Source organism: Drosophila suzukii, chromosome 2R (assembly GCF_043229965.1).
Source record: "Drosophila suzukii chromosome 2R, CBGP_Dsuzu_IsoJpt1.0, whole genome shotgun sequence".
Lineage (NCBI taxonomy): Eukaryota > Metazoa > Arthropoda > Insecta > Diptera > Drosophilidae > Drosophila > Drosophila suzukii.
In genome coordinates, this window is record NC_092081.1 from 17,523,216 (window position 1) to 17,538,565 (window position 15,350).

Genomic DNA, 15,350 nt, shown 5'->3' on the forward strand with positions numbered 1-15,350 from the left:
AACTTTTCTAGGCAAATATAGAAGCAATAAGTATATTTAAAGGGAGTTATAATTTGTAGGGAAGTTTGGTTGTTATTATTCAGTCTTAAGTCTCGATCAAACTACAAAAAATAACAAAAAATACAAGCAAAAATTGTAAAAACAAAATGTTGTATAAAGACTTTTATTTCGTGAGCATTTTAATTGAAGGGAGCTCAATTAAAAAGCATAGTTAAAACATGCCAATTAATACCACTTAATACTTTTGTACAATCAATAGAAAAGCTGGTTTTCTGGTTCACAATTAATTAGGTGAAACATTTTAATCAATTTGTTTTCATCTGAAATAAAAACCAGAAAAAACTCAAAAGGCAGATAACGTTACATCTGAAAGTAGAGTATCTGTCTGAATTTTGCAATTTGAGCACATAAGGAAAGGCGTGGTACTAGGTTGAAATAAACTTGTGCTGCCTATGCGAATCTATATTTGAAATCTCAACTAACTTACTCTAACAGTTGCCAAGATCTCAGAGTGATCATATCTCGGACTGATAAACAGTCGGACAAGGATAAATCAACTCGTCTACTTAGTGATCCTGATGAACACTGATATACTTTATAGGGACGCAAACAATTCTGTCTACCAATTACATACAAATAGAATACATCCTTTAAAAGGGGTCAAAGTATAAAAAATGATTTCGCCCAACGTGGGGCTCGAACCCACGACCCTGAGATTAAGAGTCTCATGCTCTACCGACTGAGCTAGCCGGGCACTTATGATGGCGATAAAAAAAAAATACGAACGTTTTGGTGCTTTAGTCTAAAAACACAATATGCCAAACTGATCCAGACAGAAATAAGACTTTCATTATCCTTATGCACAAAATTATATATTATATATATTCAACTTCTATGCAAATGAATAATATAAAAACCCGCTATTGATGAATTTAAACAAAGAAGTGTTAGTCTTATTTTGGAAAAATAAATCCTTTTTTGTAATTTTCTTTTAATTTGCAAAATAAAACAAGGATCGATTTAGTCGACTGACTGCCTCGACTATCAGATACCCGTTACTTTGTTAACCACTTTACAAGTAAATATGCCTTTAGATGGTTTCTCTTGTGAATGTGACGCAGACTATTAAGATTTATAGACGATAGAGTGACAATATATCCTTTTCATTAAGAGGTACGGGTATAAAAAATTATTTCGCCCAACGTGGGGCTCGAACCCACGACCCTGAGATTAAGAGTCTCATGCTCTACCGACTGAGCTAGCCGGGCAGTTGTGACAGCAACCAAAAAAAATTCCATTTAGATTTTCAGACTAAGAGTCACAACTAGAAATAACACATAATCGGAAACAAAATAATTATATGCCAGCTGGATAAAAACATATAACGAACACAATGAAAAACTTTACTTTTTAAGGCATGTCATATAACAAGTAAAGACAAAGGGTTTTTAATTCCACGTAGGAACACTTTCTTGTTATCTTATCTTTTGAAAATTACAAAATATACCCATTTTCCGTTTCCGACCCCATAAAGTATATATATTCTTGATCAGGATCACTAGCCGGGTCGATCTAGCCATGTCCGTCTGTCCGTCTGTCCGTCTGTCCGTCTGTCCGTCTGACCGTCTGTCCGTCTGTCCGTCTGTCCGTCTGTCTGTCCGTCCGGATGAACGCTGAGATCTCGGAAACTATGAGAGCTAGGCTATTGAGATTTGGCGTACAGATTCCTGAGCTTCTTACGCAGCGCAAGTTTGTTTCAGTAGACTGCCACGCCCACTCTAACGCCCACAAACCGCCCAAAACTGTAACTCCTACAGTTTTGATGCTAGATAGAAAATTTTAACTGAAATGTATTGTTCTCATCAATACCTATCGATTGACCTAAAAAAAAGTTTGCCACGCCCACTTAAACGCCCACAAACCGCGAAAACCTGTGACGCCCACAATTTGGATGCTAGATAAAAATTTTAACTGAAATGTATTGGTGTCGTCAATACCTATCGATTGAACCAAAAATAAATTTGCCACGCCCACTCTAACGCCCATAACGCTTAAATCTGTCTACCGCCGATAGGTGGCGCATTTTAATTTCGCTTTGCTGCTTGCATATCTCCATTTCCCTTTGAGTAACGGGTATGTGATAGTCGAGGTACTCGACTATAGCGTTCTTCCTTGTTTAAACCTGCTTTTAATGCATTTGAACAATCTATAGAAAAACTGGTTTATGCTTCCAAATAAATTAGGTGTTAGCCTCATTTTGGGCAAATTAGTCCGAAAATATTTGTATTGATTTTGTATTCAATTGGAAATTAAAAAAAATAAATCGCCCAACGTGGGGCTCGAACCCACGACCCTGAGATTAAGAGTCTCATGCTCTACCGACTGAGCTAGCCGGGCAGTTGGACGTCATCACTGGCTGTCAAAATTCGCGGAACATGAAAAAATTCATTGAGTGTTATCTATAAATACCTAGGTGGATTCCTAGATACAGAGGTCCTCAAGACAGATCCATAAAATAATTTTTGTAATAATTTATTAATAATATTTAGTTATCGATTACAATTTTGGTTATCGTGCTCTACCGATCGAAGGTCAGATGGACGTAATGACCTCTATCAAAATCAGATCAATAATAAATATATGACCAACATATTCATACGCCCATTTGTGATTTTTTAAGGCAAAGATACTATCGAATTTGATCGTGTGAGCAACTAGAATCATTGGCATGCGACACAGAGCTGTATATATGGGGCATACGACACTGCAGCCTCATACCGAAAACCTTGTTAAAATGAGGGCTACGTTAAGGATTCTAGTGCTCCAAGTGTTCATCTGTTGGGCTGAAGCTATTGAATACCAGTTTGTAGTGGACGAAGACGGAATTTTTGCTCCATGTGAAGATCAACATGGAAATCCTTCCAATATCGATGGCCTGTTGGATATGTCTACCGTTAAAGTAACCAATGCAGGAAACAAAATTTCGATAGAGGGCGAACACGCTGTCGTCTGGAAAGATGTCCAGCCTGAGGACACAATAAAAGTAAGTCGTTTTTAACTGAACTGCCCATTACTTAATTAAATATTCCTTAGCTTTTTGGGCAAGTCTATCGCCAGGAAAAGGGCACCTGGCAGAAAACAATGTTCTCCGGCAGCAGCAATAACTTTTGCCATAACATGTTTGAAAATAATCAATATTGGTTTAAGTTCTGGACTCAGTATATAAAGAATTCCGATGAGATCAAGAACAAGTGTTTAAACACTCTGGGCGTAAGTGAATGTATATGTCATTTAATCTACGGCAGTCGTAAATTCCTCCATTCTTAGGCCGTCTTAAGATATGAGCAATTCGAACTGGACTTAAAGGGCAATCTGAATGCTCCGAATCTAGAGGGGCGCTACAAGTTGGTAGTGCAGATTGAGGCTTTCGATAAGCGCAATGTGAAGCGTCCAGTGTCCATTTGCACGGAACTCCGCGGCACCGCTTCAAAAGTCTAATCGCGACAATTATATATGCATGCTGAATATACAGCGAAACACCATTAAAGTTTATAATTGAGCAATTCACAAGCAATTCAATTCACCAAGTCATGAACATTGGAGGGAATTAAAGGGATCGTTGGGGTTGTAAGCGAAGAACTACCGTTCAGTTCATCATGAAGTCCAAGAACATCGAAACGAAGCAAGCGGACAACTTTCACAACTGGACAGCCGAGCTGGCCCAGGAGTCCTCCATCCACGGCGTACCCTACATGGCCCGCAGGGATCTCCACTGGACCGAGCGTCTCTTCTGGATGGCCATAGTCCTGGCCTCGGCCTACTACGCCATCAACAGCTGCCTGGCCCAGTGGGATCGGTTCCGAGAAAATCCCATTGTCTACGAGTATGAATATCTCTTTGCGCTGCGGAACTTCACCTTCCTCGGGGTCACACTTTGCACCAGCTTTGCGGATGAGAAGTCGATGGAGCAGGTCATAAACCAGTAAGTTGTGGCTTGGTAAATATCCAAGAGAGAAAATAAATAAAGAACAAGTGGGCATTCAAATGAAGGAGGGACAACAAACTTAGGTGGACGAGTTTCGAGTGCTGGTGCTTGTTTACATTTTTAAAGTGACATTCATTATCGCCGGAAATATTGGGACTTGTACATTAAACATTTGACGGTCGTCTAGCCACATTCCTCGATAGTAGTTCCAACAATTCATGCAATAGGAACAACACATCTGACCGTCCAATGGATACTTATTACCATTATGGGCTTTTGTGGGGGTGTCAATCTTTTTTTTAGGTCAATCGATAGGTACTGACGAAATTAGCACATATCTGTTATGATTTTCTGAACGCCGCAGTTTTCGTCTGTTTGTGGGCTGAAAGAAACTTTCACTGCGCAAGAATCTCTAGAATCCGCAAGCCTTATCCTGTGTGGCTTTTATAGTTTCCGAGATCTTAGCGTTTATACGGACAGTCGGACATGGGTAGATCGACTCATATAAAGATAAGAAATATATATATACATACTCGGAAGCTTTTCCTTCCACCTGTTACGTACTTTCCGACGAATCTAGCATACCCCTTTTACGCTACGAGTAATGGGTTTTATTAATTACCTAAATTTCTAATATTTTTATTCGAGAACTTGGGGAGTGAACCCCAGGCAGGACCCAGAAAAAGCAAATTATTACAAGGAGTTTTTGCGCGTGCTCAACCACCTTCAGTACAAGACATTTGAGACCTTAAGGCCTTTCGAGAATGATACGAGTCTGGACAACTTAAATTACGTGAGTATACTTCTCAAACTTCAGGAAAGGATTCTTCCGAGCGAAATCCCTGTTGTCATGGCGCCGATCATAACGGAGGCGGGTTTATGCCAAACCACCAGCCAGCTAAACCGGTACGGCAATCCCTATGGCAAAATGTAAGTTTTCGTCTATATATCCAATAAATATATATATAAACATGAGAGAACGCTATAGTCGACGGCCTCGACTATCAGATACCCGCTACTCATCTAAGGGGAGTGTGAGGGAGATGGAGATATGCAAGGAGCCAAGCGAAGGATTCCAATATTGCCATCGATTCCTTTATTTGATTATAACTTTTTGACAGATGGTCTGATTTAAACAATTTTTGGTATGAAGATAGATATTGCTAATCAGAACAACATTGCATTTACACTTTTACAAAATGTGGGCGTTAAACAAGGTATAGCGTTATGGGCGTTTGAGTGGGCGTGGGACCCTGCTGAAATAAGCTTTCGCTGCGCAAGAAGCTCTAGAATCTGCATGTCGAATTCCAATTTGCCTGTCTGTCCGTATGAACGCTGAGATCTCAAAAATTATAAAAGCTAGAATGTTGGGATTAAGTATACAGATTCTAGGTGCTCGTTAGAAATGCAAGTTCGTGTCAGGAGTGTTTTGGCAAAACCCGCAACTTAGAAATTCAATTACATGTGAACCGCGCATTTCCGCGAAAAACATTTTAACCTAGACTCTTAAGAAATCGCGGTCCAACAAGGGTCATTTTTAAGAGATTTATTGTTCTTGACTTTTACCCACTCCCTTTAGCTGAATAACCAGTACTTGAAAGTTGAGGCCATCGACAATAGCGTTCTTTCATGTTTAATATAAAATAGATATTGAACTTTCAAGTGCATTTTGCTTACTTCCTACGTCTGTTATATTAAAGTTTTAATTGTTTTTATGTTAGTTATTACACAGGTCTTCAAAATCCTTTTTCTTGGCCCAAGGCCAAACGCTAAAATAAATCAAAATGAATTTTACCTATAGATTCCTACCCAAAACTTGGAAACTTTTCCTTTATTTTTTTAGTTTTAAGAAATAGTGATCAAAGTACCAAATGTTTGACTTTTACGCACTTTTAACGGAATTCGTAGCTTAGAACCAGACTGTAGCCGAAACTCTACTCTGAACCATAAACTTCAGCAATGAACAACTCCCGTTTTGTGGGACCTGTAGTTCTTAAAAATATAAAAATTGGTTCTTTGACACGATTTTCTAAAAACTGTTAAGTAATGAGAAGTTTCAAAGTTTGTGGTCATAACCTTCAGGTAAAATCCTAAGCTTTTTTTGTCGTAATGTGTAATCAGTCTAGTCCAGAGTTTATTTTGAGAGCATATATCTCTTAGAGAAAACATGAAAGTTTCGGAAGTGAAAACCTGCGGCTTCTTCAGCGACTGCCAATTGATGCACAAGCCATTCAATACCATTAAGACCCACATGTATTTGGTGAGCAGTGAATAATATATTTTAGAAATACATTAATATAACCCTAAGCCACTTTTTAGTACCTGCACGATGTCAACGAACTTATGCTACCCAACGATCTGCGCACCATCTTTTTTGATGCCAAAGTCCTAAGCTCCTATATTATCGGGGTGATGCTACACTCGATATCGGCGGATAGAGAAGTGCGAAACTTACCGGTGGCATATCGCAAGTGTCGCTACGAAGACGAAAATGATCTTGAGTACTATAATGTGAGTTTAACGTGTTTGACAAATGTGGCAAGTATGAAAAATCAATTCTCCCATAGCCGTATCATCCGAGCCTGTGTCGACTGGAGTGCCGAATTAAACACGCACTGAGCCTGTGCAACTGCAAGCCCTATTTCTATGTGGCAGCTCCAGAGGCTCCGGTTTGCAACATAACCGGAATGCTATGCCTGGCTCGCTCGAAGTGGCTGGAAAAACCTTGCGATTGCTTTCCATTGTGCCGGGAGAATACCTTCAACATTGTCCAAGTGGAGGAACAGAATGGGGTGGGTGTGGGAAACATGCGTCCTTTACGAGTATAACCTCTATACTATACTTTCATAAGGGCGATGACAAGTACTCGGGCCAGGAGTTCGAGCGGACGTTGATCATCAACATGAAGCTCCCGAAGATGGGCATGAAGCGGCGGGTTGTTTTCAGCACGGATCAATTGATAATGTCTTTCGGCGGAGCCATCGGCCTCTTTCTCGGTGCCAGCTTCATGACCATCTACGGCCTGATCTATCTATTTCTCACTTTTATAGCTTATAAATGCAAACACAGCTTATTTAAAAAACAATGAACTTTATAAACGTTAGGAAATTTCACCTAATCCGTACAAATTTCTTTAATTACTAACAAAAAATAAGCTTAAATTACTTTTTAACTTAAATATTTATCTTAAATTACATTTTCATAATTTAAAATTAGAACGTCAAATTCTTTTTATGCATAGTAAGAAAGGTAATGCTTTTATAAGATTCCATCAATACCTAAAATGTTATTGTTAATAGGAGCACGTAATATTGATGGCATCTTGCGCACGTCCACTGTTAAGATAACTATTGCAGGAAATAAATTTGAGAAAGAGGGCAAACACGCTGTCGTCTGAAAAGATGTCCTGGAAATATTTTCTACTCACTATTTCAATATTCCTTAGCTTTCTGGTCAAGTCTATCGGCAGGAAAAAAGGGAACCTGGCTTTTGGCATACCATGATTAAAGAAAATCAATATTGGCATATGTTCTGGACTCATTATATAAGGAATTCCGATGAGATCAGGAACAAGTTCATAAGCCCTCCGGGCGTAAGTGAATGTATATGCCATTTAATCGCAGGCAATCCTCCGTTCTTAGGCCGTCATAAAATATGAACTGGATTTCAAGGGCAATATGAATGTTCCATATCTGGAGGGGCGCTACAAGTTGGTATCGCAGATCAAGGCATTCGATAAGCGCAATGTTCATTTGCACGGAACTCCGCGGCACCGCTTAGAAGGTCTAATTGTGACAATTATATATGCATGCTAAACATACAACGAAACACCATTAAAGTTTATAATCGAGCACATCACAACGCAACCAAGTCATGAGCATTGGGGGATTACAGGAATGCGAAGAACTACCATTCAGTTCATCATGAAGTCCCAGAACAGCCAGCCGAAGCAAGCGGAAAACTTTCACGACTGGACCGCCGAGCTGGGCCAGGAGTCCTCCATCCACGGCGTACCCTACATGGCCCGCAGGGATCTCCACTGGACCGAGCGTCTCTTCTGGATGGCCATAGTCCTGGCCTCGGCCTACTACGCCATTAACAGCTGCCTGGCCCAGTGGGATCGGTTCCGGGAAAATCCCATTGTCTACGAGTATGAATATCTCTTTGCGCTGCGCAACTTTACCTTCTTAGGGCTCACATTGTGCACCAGCTTTTCGGATGAGAAGTCGATGGAGCAGGTCATAAACCAGTGAGTTGTGGCTTAGTTTATTCAAGACACAGAGAATAGAAAATAGAACAAGGAAGGACAACACAATTAGAATGCCGAGTTTAGAGTGTTTCTTAAATGGAATAGAAAATTTAGTATTATTGCAACATATGCTTATTGAAATTTTGAAAGGGAATATTGGAAATATTGAAGTTATACATTGAAACGGTCGCCTTCAAGTTTTTCTAACAATACATGCAATAGGAACCAAACTTGTTAAGCCTCTTAATGGAGACTAATTTACAAAACAATACCATACAATGATGATTAGTACAGAATTAATTACATAACTTTCTAATATTTTTAATCGAGAACTTGGGGAGTGGACTCTAGGCAAGACCCAAAAAAGGCAAAGTACTACAAGGAGTTTCTGCGCGTCCTTAACCACCTACAATACAAGACACTGGAAAACTTAAGGCCATTCGAGAACGATACAAGTCTGGACAACTTGAACTACGTGAGCATGCTGCTCAAACTTCAGGAGAAGATTCTTCCGACTGAAATCCCTATTCTCATGGCGCCGATCATAACGGAGGTGGGTTTATGCCAAACCACCAGCCAGCTAAATCGGTACGGCAATCCCTACGGCAAAATGTAAGTTTACGTCTATACATACAATACATAAAAACATCTTTGATTAAATAAGTCTTCTCTGTTAAAAACATGATTCTTATTTAATGTGTCAAAAATATCAAAATAAAATAAATTAATATATAATATATAAGTATAAATAATATTAAAATAATATATTTTGAGACCATTTATCTCCTAGAGAAAACATGGAAGTTGCGGAAGTGCAAGAATGCGGCTTTTTCAGCGACTGCCACTTGATGCACAAGCCATTCAATAGCGTTAAAACCCACTTGTTTCTGGTGAGCAGTTTATAATATCCTTTAAATCATACATTCATATTACCCTAAGCGACCTTATAGTACCTGCACGATGTCAACGAACTTATGCTACCCGACGACACACGCACAATCACTTTCGATGCCAAGGTCCTAAGCTCCTATGTTATCGGGCTGATGCTTCACTCGATATCGGCGGATAGAGAAGTGCGAAACTTACCGGTGGCATATCGCAAGTGTCGCTACGAAGACGAAAATGATCTTGAGTACTATAGTGTGAGTTTAACGTGTTTGACAAATGTGGCAAGTCTAAAAAGTCGATTCTCCCATAGCCGTATCATCCGAGCCTGTGTCGACTGGAGTGCCGAATTAAACACGCACTGAGCCTGTGCAACTGCAAGCCCTATTTCTATGTGGCAGCTCCAGAAGCTCCGGTTTGCAACATAACCGGAATGTTATGCCTGGCCCGCTCTAAGTGGCTGGAAAAACCTTGCGATTGCTTTCCACTGTGCCGGGAGAACACCTTTAACATTTTCCAAGAGGAGGAGCAGAGTGGGGTGAGTGTAGATGGGTGTGAGATCCGTGCGTCCTTTATGATCCCAATTAATATATTCTATAAGGGCGATGAGAGCTACGCGGGCGAGCAATTCGAGCGGACGTTGATCATCAACATGAAGCTCCCCAAGATGGGCATGAAACGGCGGGTTGTTTTCAGCACGGATCAGTTGATAATGTCTTTTGGCGGAGCCATCGGCCTCTTTCTCGGTGCCAGCTTCATGACCATATACGGTCTGGTCTATCTATTCCTAACTTTTGTGGCTTATAAATGCAAACACCGCTTATATGATATTTAATGAATTTAATAATCTGAACTAACTTCTTCTAACAAAAAATAAAGTCAAATTTTTTATTTTATATGTTTCTATAAATTCTCATAACTTAAAATAAGGATGTCCAAATCTTTTTGAGCATAATGTCTTTTATTAGATTACCTATAAATCTAAAATGTTGTTAAGAGGAGCACATAACTTTTTTATATAGTTTAAGTTTTTTCTTCATCCAACGTTTATTTTAAAGATTTAAAATCTTTTTATACATCCGTTAGCAAAGTTTTTATATTTCCTTTAACATTTTTAACGATCTTAAATATATAAAAACACTGCTTTGGCTACACACGCTTACATACTATTAAAGATAAAATGCTAGAACATCAAGTATCACAAGTTTCTTTAGTGTACGCACATTAACTTGCAAAATAAACATAAAGCTAATGAAATTGTTTTAAACTTAACGACATCAAAGTGGTTTGATGGCCTGGCCGAGCATCGTAAGCAAATTAAAGCGGCGGCAATTGTTGCAGGGCCACAACGTGGAAGCCACAAAAGTGGCAGCTTGGCAGTGAAGAAAGCGACACGTTCGGTTCAGCTGGGTTCAGAGAGCAGAAAAATTTCACTTTTGCGGAAAACTAACTCATAACCATCTGCAGTGCGTTTTCCAGCCGTTTTCTGTTACCATCATACACATTTCCTATTGTCAAATGTGACAATTTGTCGGCTTATCCGGCGATTGCTCGTCGTACGCTGGGGTGGTTTGCTTTTTTCGTATCTTCATCTCGCACACTTGCCACACTTGGCCCAAAGTGTAGTCAACGGAGCAAAGCGGTTGGGTAAAGTTAACAACCTTTGAGTTTGCTTAATTTTTGTATTTTTCGATTCGCCTGTGCCTGACTTGCGTGGATAAACTTTGGACCGGTCCAAACCAATCAAGAATTAGCCGCATTTAATTGCTAGCTAGAAGATCCCGTTAGGAAAAACTATTTCAGAAATGAAATTAACAAATAATGTAAGGCTCTTTTCTACTTCGACTTTACGCTTATTGAAGTCGCGGCCGTCTTTAAGAAGTTTCTGTTTCTGCCTCGGGATGGGCATAAATTTGTTCTGGTCTGTTGCCAAAAAATAAAAATGGTAGAAAAAAAAGAACAGAAAAAACCAAAGTCAGACGGAGAGGCAGCCAAGCAATTAAAATGAAACTAATTTTAGTGCCTGGGCTACACTAAACACACAGCACAGGCACAGCCTTCTGCCTTTTGGCTTAACCTTTCACTAAACACCGAGGGAAAACTGCTCCCGCACTCTTTCCTGCGGCTAATTTGCATCTTTTGCAACTTTGTGACATTTGCAATGGCATTTGCCGGCTTTGTAAAAGTTGGCCAGCAGATCTGCCCACAAAAAAACAGCAACGCCGACAATCTTTTGCCATGAATCAGGCCAAAATCAGAGCGAAGCAAGGCAGCAAGAACTACCTGGTAAGGTGATCCAAACACAGACGTACTCGTATGTAGGCATTCATATTGCACATGCTCTGCCAGTACAAGTATGTGTTTCTGCTCTAGTTCACACTCAGGTTGGAAAACAGAAAGATAAAAAAAAAACACAAAAAAGAGCAGCAACTTCTGCACAATTGCGTGCCGAACAATTTCCAAATTTCATAAATACAAAATGCACTCGCCCGCATCTGACAGCAGTCTTCTGCCTCCAAAGTTAGGTTCACACTCCCCGAAGGGAGTTCGCCGTGCATTTTCCTATTAATAGTGTGCTGCGGGCGGGTCGGCGGCCCGATTCATCCATCTCAACCTCCCCGTCGTTAGTTTATTTCGGTTTTATGCCCGCCGACAGACCCAAGACACAGCAGATTCCAACACCTGTCCATGAGGCGACGGTGAGCAGCTGGCAGGGGAAATACACAATCACAATGTGCTGAAAATGTAATTTTCCTCAGCATAGCAAATGAAGCAAAACCGACGGGAGATCTGGAGATCCCAAATGCAAATACGCTGGCAATCAACGAGAAGAAAAAATAGTTCTTGACACGAATATATTACAACTTTTCCAATGATGACTTAATATTCCATAGAGTTTTTAGGAACAGTATGGTTATCATTATAAGATTTACTTGAAAGGAATACTACTTTACAAGTCTATAATAAATAAAGGGGTTTACTGGTTCCCTAAACCAAAACGCCCTCCATAAATTGAAACTTTTCCAATGATGGTTTAATATTCTATAGTTTTTAAGGCCAGCATGGTAGTCATTTTAAGATTTAGTTAAAATGAATATTACTTTCAAGTCTGAAATAATAAAAATTAAAGGTTTTTGCCTTCCCTAAGCCAATATGCCCTCCATAAAGGAATAGCAAATGTTAAAGTTCATATGCTTCTGCGGGTATTAAAAATAGAACGTAAGACATAAAGCGGAAAATAGTGAGTGGAGAGCTAGAAGCAAAGCAAAGTGAAGTGGATTGGATCTAAGAGGGAAGTTAATGTATTACCTGCTTAAAATTCGTGCCATTAAGTCACTAATCATGGACAGCTGTCAGTAGTCCCTCCGTTGGCATATATAGAAGTATATCATCCCATGCCATCATATCGTATCCCGGGAGCCCATCCATTCCCATCGATTCCCTCCTCCCAAGAGGCTTAGCCGGCGATAAAGATTTCCCCCACTCCCAGAAACCGTAGCACCCGGCGTTAATTTACGCTTGTTAAATGAAATTGCCTGGCTGGACGTTATATAAGCCCAATAAACATTTTCGTATGAAAGTTAGTTGCCACAAATGGCGTCATGAGTGCCATAAATTATTGATAGCACACATTGGACACAGATAGCAATGAAATCAATTAAAGATAACGAAAATCAACAAAAAGTTCGCGAAGTAAAGTTTTGTGTTTCGCCACGAGCTTTAGATAAATGCGAAAAATGTGGAGAATTTTTTTGTGCGACTTTGTTTGATGCGATTTGGCAATTTTGTTTCTTGCCATTAAATCAATTAGAAGATAATTAAAAATAAAACTCTTTCAGCTTTAACTTAGAGAAACAAAAACCATTTTGATATTTCTGTTATTATTGTACAGAAAACATTTCTTTTCCATTAATTTATCGCTTTGTATCAAAACTTAATTGCTACGCCTGGGCTTTTGTATGTCTGCTCTGACCTTGGCTGATGATATTTGTATACCATTATTTGCTGGGGGCTTTTGTTTACACACAAGAGAATTTCAGACCAATTCTGGGGGGTTCTTGACACACTAACAAACAATTGAGACACCGCGAGTGGGTTTATATAGTCGGAACCGTTTCAGCAAAAAAACGATTTCATTTTCTTGATTTTCTGTTATATGAGCTTTTACGTTTACATTTCCCCAAAATGTTTCATAGTTCCAAGAATCCCAAAACGGAACGTGTTCAAAGTTACATTGAATTTCCTCAGAATGTATAGACCAACAAGTGGGAAACTCACCTTCATGTCATTGATGATCTGCTGGAAGAGACTACCCAGCGCGGAGCTATCGCGTTCCAGACTTAGATCCATGATTTCTTAGTATTTAGCTGGCTTATATATCGATATCGATTGCTTTTCGTTCGTCGTTCAACTATTCGGTTTCAGTTTATTTGGATGATTTTTGTTTTGGATTATTTATTTTGTTCCATTTTGAGTGGAAAAGACAAGCAAATCCGGTATTTCCTTGCGTTGAATGTGGAGATGATCTGGAAAGAGGAAAGAAATATTACAATAATTTATAAATAACCATGCTCCACAAACACTTCCGATCGAAATCTTCGCCTCATCCGACATAAATCTTTAAAATTCTTTGCTGATGGGGCTAAACCAGATGACTTCTCGTAAATAATCAGAATTGTAAAGCTGCGTCTTCCCAAACAAGAAATTATGCTTAATTAGGCTTATTAAAATACGACATAGCGATGGAGAGTGTGGGGGAGTTCCCTGATGGCGTAGGCGCAATGTAAAACTTTATTTGGGGATCGTTGACCCAAATTGAGAGTGTTTTAAGTGCGTGAGTGTGTGGGGGGCTCCAGCTGATATGAGAGTCTTTTGATTTATTGGCCATGTAGTGGGGCTAATTGTTAATTATTAATTGATAATTGAATTGATATGTCTTGCAGCGACGTACAGGAAGTTGCATACACAATTTACGGGCCTTGCAATCGAAACTCCGGACCTGAGGCCCATGCAAACGACGACAAAATGTCGGGGAAGTGCAATAGTTTTGACCCATTTGTGGGTTCGCCATACGTGACTAATTCTGTGCCGGTTTCCGTGGCTTTCGAAAGTGCAGATAAGCCGAGAAAATCATAAACGCGACTCCGGTCGCCAACAAGCCTTGGCAGCAATTAGAGAGGCGTCAAATTTACAGGTACACTCTAGACTTATAACCTTCGACCAGGAGGAACTGGCCTAAGCTCGACTCGGATCTCGAGACTGCACTTGAGGCCGTATCTCTTCACTTCCATGCTTTTTCGGGCTGATTATGACATTGACGGCAACTCCGAGTGAAGTTCTTGGGTACAAATGTATACACAAGTGTTCGTTTTCACGTCTCTGAAGCTCCGCTGCATTCAGAAAGCGTTCACAATAGACACTCAAGCGTGGAGGAAGCAAAAGCCCACAAGTGATAAACAGCCTCGACAACGAGAGCTGATTGCCTAGACTGCGTATCTTCGTCTATGTCTGCGTGAAGACGCAGAAGAAAGCATCAAAGAACAAGTTGGGGAAGGAGAAGAAAAGCCAAGTCGGCTTTTCCGACTATAAGATTTCCAGTACTGGTACACCCTAAAAACAAAAATCTGAGATTATTTTTTGTAATTTATTATCTTTGCAAAACTTTTCTTACTCAATCTATTGGAAATCTTCTTTAAGTGTGACAACTGGAACACTGATTTAGAGTATAAGCTTTCTAAGAAAATATACCAGTTCAACTCTATTAAGCAACATATCATTTCCTAAAAAAAAAAATGTGTTAAGAAAACAATTTCCATTTTTAATATGCCTTTTTTTACCAAATAATTTTACAACTGGAGCACTGATTCAGAAAATAAGCTTTCTAAAAAAGTCCCAATTCAACTTTACCCAGCAACATATCATTTCTTATTAAAAAAAAGTTGTATAAAAAAACCATTTCCATTTTTTATATGCTTATTACTAACAAATAATGTTAGAATTGGAGCACTGATTCAAAATATGAGATTTCTAAAAAAAAAGTCCCAGTTGAACTCTAACCTACAAATAAACATTTCTGATAAAAAAAATTGTTTAAAAAAAACCATTTCCATTTTTTATATGCTTATTATTAACAAATAATGTTACAACTCTAGCACTTATTCAAATATGATCTTTTTAAGAAAAAGTCCGAGTTGAACTCTAACCTAAAAATTAATATTTCTTTAAAAAAAA

General features: G+C 39.3%; 4 protein-coding genes and 3 non-coding genes across 42 annotated transcripts in view; 3 read left to right on the forward strand and 4 right to left on the reverse strand.

Annotated features, from left to right (window-relative positions):
- The window catches only part of mim (missing-in-metastasis), a 47,737-nt gene that overhangs the window by 23,204 nt on the left and 9,183 nt on the right, over positions 1-15,350 (reverse strand). For all 36 annotated transcript variants that reach the window (XM_065863845.2, XM_065863842.2, XM_065863841.2 and 33 more), the window contains exon 2: positions 13,398-13,645. In XM_065863845.2, coding sequence (XP_065719917.2) covers positions 13,398-13,469 — 72 coding nt within the window. In that variant the 5' untranslated portion in view covers positions 13,470-13,645. The remainder of the gene's footprint in view (positions 1-13,397; positions 13,646-15,350) is intronic.
- Positions 682-754, reverse strand: TRNAK-CUU (transfer RNA lysine (anticodon CUU)). The gene has a single exon. It is a non-coding gene; the product is annotated as a tRNA-Lys (tRNA).
- On the reverse strand, positions 1,196-1,268 carry TRNAK-CUU (transfer RNA lysine (anticodon CUU)). Its single transcript has one exon. It is a non-coding gene; the product is annotated as a tRNA-Lys (tRNA).
- Positions 2,325-2,397, reverse strand: TRNAK-CUU (transfer RNA lysine (anticodon CUU)). The gene has a single exon. It is a non-coding gene; the product is annotated as a tRNA-Lys (tRNA).
- Positions 2,744-3,578, forward strand: CheB42a (Chemosensory protein B 42a). Its single transcript, XM_017085267.4, has 3 exons — positions 2,744-3,043; positions 3,094-3,270; positions 3,328-3,578. The coding sequence occupies exons 1-3, from the start codon at positions 2,750-2,752 to the stop codon at positions 3,496-3,498; spliced, it is 642 nt and encodes a 213-aa protein (XP_016940756.4). The 5' UTR covers positions 2,744-2,749; the 3' UTR covers positions 3,499-3,578.
- On the forward strand, positions 3,559-7,370 carry LOC108017679 (amiloride-sensitive sodium channel subunit gamma-like). The gene is made up of 6 exons (XM_017084788.4): positions 3,559-3,982; positions 4,634-4,915; positions 6,146-6,245; positions 6,305-6,496; positions 6,553-6,777; positions 6,837-7,370. The coding sequence occupies exons 1-6, from the start codon at positions 3,657-3,659 to the stop codon at positions 7,071-7,073; spliced, it is 1,362 nt and encodes a 453-aa protein (XP_016940277.3). The 5' UTR covers positions 3,559-3,656; the 3' UTR covers positions 7,074-7,370.
- LOC108017680 (uncharacterized) lies at positions 7,667-9,959 on the forward strand. The gene is made up of 6 exons (XM_017084789.4): positions 7,667-8,234; positions 8,565-8,846; positions 9,025-9,124; positions 9,185-9,376; positions 9,433-9,657; positions 9,721-9,959. The coding sequence occupies exons 1-6, from the start codon at positions 7,882-7,884 to the stop codon at positions 9,952-9,954; spliced, it is 1,386 nt and encodes a 461-aa protein (XP_016940278.3). The 5' UTR covers positions 7,667-7,881; the 3' UTR covers positions 9,955-9,959.